Source organism: Monopterus albus, unplaced genomic scaffold (assembly GCF_001952655.1).
Source record: "Monopterus albus unplaced genomic scaffold, M_albus_1.0 scaffold172.1, whole genome shotgun sequence".
NCBI classification, from domain to species: Eukaryota; Metazoa; Chordata; class Actinopteri; order Synbranchiformes; family Synbranchidae; genus Monopterus; species Monopterus albus.
The window spans coordinates 1624290-1634062 of record NW_018128052.1 but is presented as its reverse complement, the minus strand read 5'-3'; the positions used below and the strand labels follow the sequence as shown (position 1 = coordinate 1634062).

General features: G+C 40.6%; 1 protein-coding gene across 1 annotated transcript; it reads left to right on the top strand.

Moving 5' to 3' along the window:
- Positions 1-2245: 2245 nt before the first annotated feature.
- On the top strand, positions 2246-9426 carry copb2 (COPI coat complex subunit beta 2). Its single transcript, XM_020616219.1, has 22 exons — positions 2246-2449; positions 2913-3050; positions 3228-3314; positions 3594-3720; positions 3840-3988; positions 4170-4316; positions 4563-4662; positions 4779-4921; positions 5050-5249; positions 5351-5461; positions 5569-5657; positions 5750-5856; positions 5990-6133; positions 6320-6450; positions 6534-6741; positions 6976-7086; positions 7231-7445; positions 7561-7699; positions 7882-8019; positions 8138-8215; positions 8412-8597; positions 8985-9426. Exons 1-22 carry the CDS (start codon positions 2447-2449, stop codon positions 9078-9080), a joined length of 2847 nt encoding a protein of 948 aa, XP_020471875.1. The 5' UTR covers positions 2246-2446; the 3' UTR covers positions 9081-9426.
- Positions 9427-9773: the final 347 nt, after the last annotated feature.

Here is a 9773-nt window from a genome sequence, read left to right as displayed (position 1 = left end):
CCTGTTCTTGCTTTGTCTGGTTTAAAAATGTATGCTCTCTGGGAGGGGTCCAAACAGAGTCTGACGCCAGATCTAAATTTATTTTCAGTAAAATGTTTCTACCTAATTTGTTGTCTGTCTGAAAATCAGTTACCCAGTCTTAATTTGATCATCAGTCAGCAGATGACCTTGACTGTGCAGATACATGAATGTGCAGTGTTTGGTATTAGAAGGATGTTTTTAGATTCATCTACTGCTGCCAAATTTGAGTTTAAGAAATGTATACTGTGAAATCATAGCAAATGTTCAAGCCAATCACTGATCAATAAACATGTGATGTGAAAACTTGAAATATTCATCACATGCTGTAAGAATGGACTTTTAAGTGAAATAAGAAACATTTTGTGCCCAGTGGTTAGAGTTGTAATCCTTAACAATTTTAGTCCTGGTTGGCAACACCAGTGGTTAATAGTGGTCATGCTAAGAACTTTTTAATAATACAAGTCTTTCTCTACAAATCAGTCATTTATCAATAACTGAAGGCTGGAAACATGCTTTGAAAAGCTACATATTAGTAATTTCCTGTGAACCACTTCTGCATGTGTGCGACATTTAATAGCGAATTTCTCAATTAATGCAAACCATTAACACATTTAATGGCTAAAACTGTGTCAAAAATGTTTTGTTTGAAATAATAAAAATTGTAAAATTATCAATATACAGCAAATGTTGCAAACTATGGGTGAGCATTCCTATGGTAGCCCAGTATACATCTTAAATGATGTTTTGATCTCTTACTGGGCTACATGCAAGGTTTAAAATATGCTGGGCCTCATGACAGAAGACACTGTTTTCTAGCCCTGACCTACAGTACCTTTAAATTGACCTAGCATACTTTTAAGCTGCTTTTAATTCCTATTCTCAGTGTAGGTGTTAATACACTGCTGCAGCTTCTCATCTATATTGTATCTACTTGGGCTAAGTCGCCATGGCCAGCCCCACTGGCTTGATGAGGAGTTTAATCTGAATGCTGTGGCCCGTTCAGTAGTCCAGCTGTTATCCCTTCTTATCAAGCTCCACTAGTCCTACATGTAGTTACCAGATATATCAGAAAATTTACTCTCTCTGACCTAGTACAATATTTTGGCTTCACTTTTGCATAGTCACAAAAAGTGATGCGTTGTTGTCTATGTTTATATGCAGTCTACCCTTCATGTTAACTAGCATGCTAAGCCAGCCAACATTCCAACAACAACAAGTATGCTGCCTGAGCTTCTGCATAAAGCAAAAAATATTCACCCCTTGATAATCCACTCAACAAACCATCCAGGCCTTTTCAGCTACAACACATGGTCTGGTTTTAGATAAGCCATAGCTATCTTCTGAGGGCCTGCGAGCTGTTTGCCAGTCTCTTCCTGTCTTTAGCTGACCTGCATAATATGTGTTCATATGTGCTTGCTTCCTGACTTGGAACCTTGACAAATGGCACCTCATCTGTTCATACTACACAAAATTAAGCCAAAATAGTTTATACCAAATTTAAGTAGTGTGCAACTTTCTGTGTCTGCAAAAAAGCAACTGAATATGAGCAGAACAACTCAATATATAAAATGGATGATTTAAGAGTGATAACATTGAATCCTTAAAGCCCAAAGTTTTTGTTTTAATTTCTTCACTATGCAGCATACTCTTCAATGGTTAAGAACAATGTTTGAATAATTTGCGATGCTCTTTAGTTTGACAGTAGACTATACTCTTGAGAGTGTACATAGATGTTTTGTAAAATAATGAATGACAGCTATGTGAAATTAGATAAGTTCTGCTTTGATGTCACACAGTTGGGTTCAGTGGTGGAGAAGTGTTCGGATCCTTTACTTAAGTAAAAGTAGTAATAGGCCTACCGCATTGTAAAAACACTACTACAAGTAGGCTATTAGACCTAAAAAATGTTTGAAAATGTTACTTAAATAAATGTATGTAAAAAAGCATCAGGTGTAAAAGTAGGCAGCTCAGTGCAGTAAATGGCCACTGTAACCAATATGTTATTAGGTCTACAGACTATCATTTATGTTACAATAATATTATTGACAAACCATCTAATTTTATGTTCACAAGAAACTTCCCTCCCTAGGCTGTAATGAACATTGGCTGGCCTAGGCCATTTGAATTTGAAATAGAAAGAATAAAATAGAGCAATAGAGTAATTTGAAAGTGTACTGGTATAATAGCATCTTAACTGTGGATAATGGCAAACAGCAGATTTTGTGTCACCGTGGCTCAAACGACAGCAGCCTCAGCTAGCCAACACGTCACCACTTCCAGAGCACAACTCACGCGAGATTGCCTTTCAGGAAGTTCCACGTCAGTACCCACTGCACTGTTCACTGAAATCGCAACATTTGGAACCCGCTTGCAGCTGTTCAAAACATATTCATTTGATTCTATTGTGACAACAAGGGGATAAAATATGGTAAGAGACACTGAGAATACTTTCGTGCAAGTTTTTTTACGCATATGTCATCTGAATCAGCTGAATTGTTCAAGAAAGACAGTGAAACAATGTCAAATAATAGCTAACGTTAATGCTTTCTTGTAAATAGCATAGTGGCTAACTAGCACGAATTAGTATGAGAACATGAAGCTAGCGGCTTTTAACATGTCTATCCTTGAATCTTTGTAAGGTTTGTGTATTTAGAGTTGTTTTGAGTCACTTGCTGAAGTAATTAATTTATGATGTGACGTTATAGTAACGTTAGAATCATTGACATGTATTAGCCCCAGTGTTAGCATGCTAACGATTACTTTGCTGTCTCTAACAGTCCTAATATTCTGGATCTTTACGATGAAGCTACAGAGATTTATCTAGTAATTCAATGTCCACGTAAGCGATTGAACACTGTGGAAAAGACACTGATGTCCTTTTGTCTTTTCAGCCTCTGAGGCTGGACATTAAGCGGAGGCTGACAGCTAGGTCAGATCGAGTGAAGAGTGTGGACCTTCACCCAACTGAGCCGTGGATGCTGGCTAGTCTGTACAACGGCAGCGTCTGTGTGTGGAACCATGAAACACAGGCATGATCACGATTCACTGGGCCGCCATACAGGGCTGCACTAGACATTACAGAAAGACTGATGATTGAGCATTCATGTTTTGAATATGTCAACATTGCCAAAGACTTGACTGACAAACATGATAGCTGTGATAATTCTGCAAACCATAACCCAGTTTGTAACATTCTTCTTCTCCAGACTCTGGTCAAGACTTTTGAAGTATGTGACCTCCCTGTCAGAGCTTCTAAGTTTGTGGCAAGGAAGAACTGGGTCATCACTGGAGCGGTAAGTTACATCCAGCTGTTTGTGTTGAGGTATGGACTTTAACACCAGTCACTCATCATACCACTAGCAGCTTGATGTGTCTTAAGTGTTATGTGTGTAAAATCTTGAACTGTGATGTCACACAAAAGTGTTAGCATTTTGGCTGTATGCTTTTCTCATTGTGTTAGACTCAACTAATGTCTAGCAACTGCTTTAACTCTTTATATTATCTGCTTTTTCTTAGTTGACTCAGTTCACTACGAGGTCAGAAAATATTTACATTTTTTCCGGCATACACAGGATGACATGCAGATCCGTGTGTTCAACTACAACACCTTGGAGAGGGTCCACATGTTTGAGGCCCATTCTGACTATATCCGTTGCATCGCTGTTCATCCGACCCAGCCCTACATCCTCACCAGTAGTGGTACGCTAGTCAATTTGTGATGTCATAATAGGTGGTATATGGAACTTTGCATTTTGTTATACCAGTATTCAATCGCCATATGTAATTCTTCATGTGATTGTGTTTCTTTGTTTGTGCAGATGACATGTTGATCAAGCTATGGGACTGGGAGAAGAAGTGGACATGCAGCCAGGTGTTTGAGGGTCACACTCACTACGTCATGCAGATTGTCATCAACCCCAAGGACAATAACCAGTTTGCAAGTGCTTCTCTGGACAGGACAATTAAGGTAGGGACCACTTGATGATGTCAGCGCTGCTGCTAATTTTCTTTTCATTGGATGAATACTGTGGAATGCTCAGATCCTACTGTATAACTGCAGCCTTTAATAACTGTACTGATTTTTAACTTACAATTAAAGGTTTGTGGAGTACGTTCAGTCATTTTCTGTCATGTCTGGGTTGTTTCAGGTTTGGCAGCTAGGCTCTTCGTCTCCCAATTTCACTTTGGAGGGTCATGAGAAAGGAGTCAACTGTATTGACTATTACAGTGGAGGAGACAAGCCCTACCTTATCTCCGGAGCTGATGACCGTCAAGTCAAGATCTGGGACTACCAAGTTAGAAAACTTCTATGATTTGCTATTGGTTCTCTCATTCACTTCCTTAACATTTAAGCAGGGCAGGAAAATTTTCTGTCAAAAAATAGTTTTTTGTTATGTCTATAAAATGTTAGAGTTCATAGTTCTAAGAAGATGTTTGTGTTCCTCAGTGATGTGCCACAACCTCTTTGTAAGTGTCCATCAACATTGTGCTTACACGTCAGTGTCATATATCAATCACTGTTTTCTTCTGTTGTGCTGTAGAACAAGACCTGTGTTCAGACTCTGGAGGGCCATGCCCAGAACGTCTCTTGTGTCAACTTCCACCCAGAGCTGCCCATCATCATCACTGGATCAGAGGATGGTGAGCAGGAAACCCCCACCTCCTTCCCACCCTGTGCACAAACATCTCCATAGTGCGCCTCTCACTTGACCTCACTGACATTAGCTTTGTGTAACATGTGTGACCTTCCTCTACAGGAACGGTGCGTATCTGGCACTCAAGCACGTACCGTCTGGAGAGCACACTGAACTACGGCATGGAGAGAGTGTGGTGTGTGTGTGGCCTCAGGGGCTCCAATAATGTGGCTCTGGGCTACGATGAAGGCAGCATCATTATCAAGGTGAGTGGAAGAAAGGGTAATTCTTAAAAATTAATTTTGATTATAAAGATTAATGAAAAGTGGCATATGAAGATTAAGGAAACTAAACTCTCTCTTCTTTCTCTCCTGTCTCTCCCTCTGCTGTGTAGGTGGGTCGGGAGGAGCCAGCCATGTCTATGGACACAAGTGGCAAAATCATCTGGGCCAAACACAGTGAAATACAGCAGGCTAACCTGAAGGCCATGGGTGATGCTGAGATCAAGGACGGAGAGAGGCTGCCGCTGGCTGTCAAAGACATGGGCAGCTGTGAGATTTATCCCCAAACCATCCAGCATAACCCTAACGGAAGGTACACATACAGTCTGGCACCACAGATGTAGCTGCAGTAGTGGTGAATATACAGTAACATTGATGTCACTGTCACTCATTTGTGCGTTTTGTGTGCACCAGGTTTGTTGTGGTGTGTGGAGATGGAGAATATATCATCTACACTGCCATGGCTTTGAGGAACAAGAGCTTTGGCTCAGCACAGGAGTTTGTCTGGGCACATGACTCCTCTGAGTAAGTATGCCATTTGAAAAGAGAGCTTTAATAGGTGAGATACCTCCCTGTTCTATCCTTCTCTGTTGGAGAGCTGAGAGCTAACTGGGACTCTCTTTGTATTATAGATATGCCATCAGAGAGAGCAACAGTATTGTCAAAATCTTCAAGAACTTCAAAGAAAAGAAATCTTTTAAACCTGACTTTGGAGCAGAAGGTAATGTGATGATGTATAGTGGACTTAAGGGTTTGGAAGTGGACTGTTTCTACTGTCTTCCTCACTGGATGTGTTCTCGTTCTTCCCTGCAGGAATCTATGGAGGTTTCTTGCTTGGCGTGAGGTCAGTGAATGGTTTGGCATTTTATGACTGGGAGAACACAGAGTTGATCCGTCGCATCGAGATCCAGCCCAAACACGTAAGACTGGCTTGTTTTAAATTTCCTTCTATTTGTATGACAGTGATTTATTGGGTTCATGAGTTACTTACTCTTTTTGTCTGAGGCTCATCCTCATCTCTTGCCTTTTTATTATTTTTCATTGTTTGGTCAGATCTTCTGGTCAGACTCTGGTGAGCTGGTCTGCATCGCTACAGAGGAATCCTTCTTCATTCTGCGTTACCTGGCAGATAAAGTAGCTGCCTCTCAAGAGAACAATGAAGGAGTGACAGAGGATGGTATTGAAGATGCATTTGAGGTGTGTGTGTGGATGTATGCACATTTTTCCTTTTTTAGTAGTGTATTTTTCATTACTCTCTGTGCCAAAAATACTCAGTGGTCTACTATAACGTAGCTTCAACTTAGCTTCAGTTTAGTGCTTTATTTAGGAATAGTCCTAAATAAATAGTCCTTTATTTATTTAGTCCTTGTTGCCTCTGCCCAGGTCCAGGGAGAGATTCAGGAGATTGTAAAGACTGGACTCTGGGTAGGAGACTGCTTCATTTACACCAGCTCTGTAAACAGACTAAACTACTATGTTGGAGGAGAGATTGTCACTATCGCTCATCTGGACAGGTAAACAAATAGAGATTTATCTTGAATTTAAACACTATGAAGAATGCTGGCTCTCACACACCTATTACCTTCTCGCCCTGCAGGACCATGTACCTGCTGGGATACATACCCAAAGATGACCGTCTGTACCTGGGAGACAAGGAGCTGAATATCGTCAGTTACTCCTTGCTGGTCTCTGTCCTGGAGTACCAGACCGCTGTAATGAGGAGAGACTTTGGAATGGCTGATAAGGTGCTGCCCACAATTCCTAAAGAGCAGAGAACCAGGGTGGCCCATTTTCTGGAAAAACAGGTAAGAAAATACAGTAGCACTCATTTCCTTTATTTGTTTTGTTTTTTGTTTTTTTTGTGTGCAGTCTGTCGGTTTAATTCAACTTTGTCTTGAAGCTGTAGTTTAATTTGCTCTGTCACAGGAATTCTATTATGATGATATATTTAGAGTTTTTCTCTCTTTTTTTTTTTTTTTTAGAAGGGATGGACACTTAGTTTTGGTATGCTGATTGGTTTTGTTTCTCTGGCTTCTCAGGGTTTCAAGCAGCAGGCACTGGCTGTGTCCACAGATCCAGAGCACAGGTTTGAGCTGGCCTTGCAGTTGGGAGAGCTGAAGATTGCGTACCAGCTGGCAGTGGAGGCAGAGGTACGAGCACAGCTGGCCTCTGAAACATTCCCAGAGATTTCACAAAATCTTTCCGGTGTTTGTACATTATTGTCATATAATCATCAGCAGTCAGGGTCTCTGTCTTGCACTGTTTTTTTAAATTTGTTTTTCAATCTCCTGCAGTCAGAGCAGAAGTGGAAGCAGCTAGCAGAGTTAGCTATCAGTAAGTGCCAGTTTGGCCTGGCTCAGGAGTGCCTTCATCACGCCCAAGACTACGGTGGCTTGCTCCTCCTTGCCACAGCTTCTGGTAATGCCACTATGGTGGGCAAGCTGGCTGAAGGAGCAGAGAAGGACGGGAAGAACAATGTGGCCTTTATGACCTACTTCCTGCAGGGGAAGTAAGTACTAAGGACAGAAAGGTAGTGACAGTGGTGAACAAATGAGGGAATAGATCATGATCACAATGAATAAACACTAGCTGTTAAATGTTCATCATATTTTATCTCTCCAAAGGCTGGATCAGTGTTTGGAGCTTCTGATCAGGACAAACCGACTACCTGAAGCTGCCTTCCTGGCTCGCACCTACCTGCCTAGCCAGGTGTCCCGTGTGGTCAAATTGTGGAGGGAGAACCTGGCTAAGGTCAACCAGAAGGTCAGTTCTGTTGTTGAAATTATAGTTTATTAGAAGTAATAAAACAATCTGTGTCAGCCTAGATTGGGAAAATGCTAAGAGTTTTACTACACTCCTTGAATGGAAGAATTTTTATTGCAGTTTGGATGTCTGTATATGTTTTGTTTTTTTACATGACACTATGTGCTGAATCTTCCCTGCAGGCAGCTGAATCCCTAGCAGACCCTACAGAGTATGAGAATCTGTTCCCTGGGCTGAGAGAAGCCTTTGCAGCTGAGCATTACCTGAGAGAGACCTGCTTGGGCACCTCCAGGCCTGCCAAAGACTATCCTCTTGTCACTGTGAGTTTTATGACTCGGGACTTGACCCATAAGGTGGTTGTGTTGTGTGCAGACAATATTTGTGTAGGTTTTTCTTAGTCCTCTCTCCTGTGTCTGAACAACCTCCATCATTTTTCAGCTCAATGAAGACAGGAACATTCTTGAGGAGGCTCAAGGATATGAACCCAAAGGAACCTTTATTCCTCCAGGTCCAAAGGTCAGTCTAGAGTATCTAACATCTTAACAATGTTAACATTGACTTGATTAAATACCATTTGCTTCTAGTTGCACCTGGGTTGTCATGCACCTTCTGTAGTCTATTAAAAAAAACAAAAGGATTTTACAAAAGGTTCAGGAAAAGCTAGAGGACAACTGCTCAGTCAAACTGTTATGATTTGTCTCACCTTTTCCAGCAAACAGAGGATAGTGAGGAGTCTACCTCTGTGACAGCGGCTTCTGTCACTGTAGCCGCAGCGGTGATGCATAGACAGCCTGAACCTACTGTTCCTACAGCAGTGGACAAAGAAGAAGCAGAAGAAGAGGAGGAGGAGGAAGAGGAGGAGGAAATCCCTGCAGTCTCACAGTCACAGAAAGATAAGGTCAGACTGTCTTCTGTTTCTTTATCTGTTGATTATAGTGTGTGTGTGTGTGTGTGTGTGTTGCAACACGCCACCTTTTTTTTAAATTTAATTTAGAGCTCTCCGACTCTTTAAAAAAATATTCTCTGTAAATTTGTCTCTCCTTTTTTGCTTGATTCTGTTATTTGGATGTAGATAATGTTTCTTTTGAATTATTGATTAAATGACCTCACATTTTTATGACAGTTTTTTATTATTAATATTGAAGTAACTGAATTAGTAGCTGCTGTACTTTTAAGTTGTGTTTATTTAGCAAATATGCTGTTCCTCCAAATGGTTGACATAAAATCAAGTAGTTGGGGCATTTTAAAAGAATCATAATTCTCCTTTGTGTGCGTCTATATGTAGTCTCTGGATGAGCTGGACGTGGACCTGGACAACATGGAGCTTGATGACATCGACACCACAGACGTTAACCTTGACGATGACTTCTCAGATGATTGAGACCTGCTACCACCCTGGTCCCCCTACACTCTTCGGAACCTATTTAAAAAAAGAGAAAGAGACCAAACCCCCTTTACTCCTTTTTTTTTTTTGTATTTGTACGTAAAAATATTATATTGTCATGTCCACCTGCTGCAGTAGATAATTATATCAGTCATGTTTTGGTCTGAAAAGTAAACAGATCATGTCTATTTCTGACTCTCCATTTTATACACCATTTATTGATTCATTGAGAAACTTTCATTAACTGCCCATTGAGCAATGTTATATTTTGTCTTTGCTTTCTGTTGTCTGTAATGGGAAATCAAAGTTCATTCAGTCCAATAAACTGTGGTTGCTGTACATATTCACACTTGATTTAAGCGTGTTCCATAAAAATGCTACATCACAGTGATCCAACAGTTTCATATCCAGGGTTTACAATCATCTCCAGAACTTTAAAAAGCACTGTAGAGCATCACTTGATAATGTTAACATCTAAGAATGAGGGGGTTATACAAAAAATTACAAGCAAAAAATGGAGTGATGTAACAGCCACAGTAATAAATTATAAACAATGAACTGGGACTACAGGGTTAAAAATACAACGTCAAGTGCCAAAACCCATGCAGGAAAATACTTGTCAGCTATTGACAAGTATGACAGCTTTATACTACAGATTACTTGTAGAAAAAAGGACACTACTGTGTAGTG

What these genes read in the sequence shown, in the direction of transcription:
- copb2 (XM_020616219.1), top strand. An exon ending in TGTGGAACCATGAAACACAG is followed by an intron (nt 3,051 to 3,227) that starts GCATGATCACGA and finishes CTTCTTCTCCAG; the next exon opens with ACTCTGGTCAAGACTTTTGA. An exon ending in TTATTCCTCCAGGTCCAAAG is followed by an intron (nt 8,216 to 8,411) that starts GTCAGTCTAGAG and finishes CACCTTTTCCAG; the next exon opens with CAAACAGAGGATAGTGAGGA.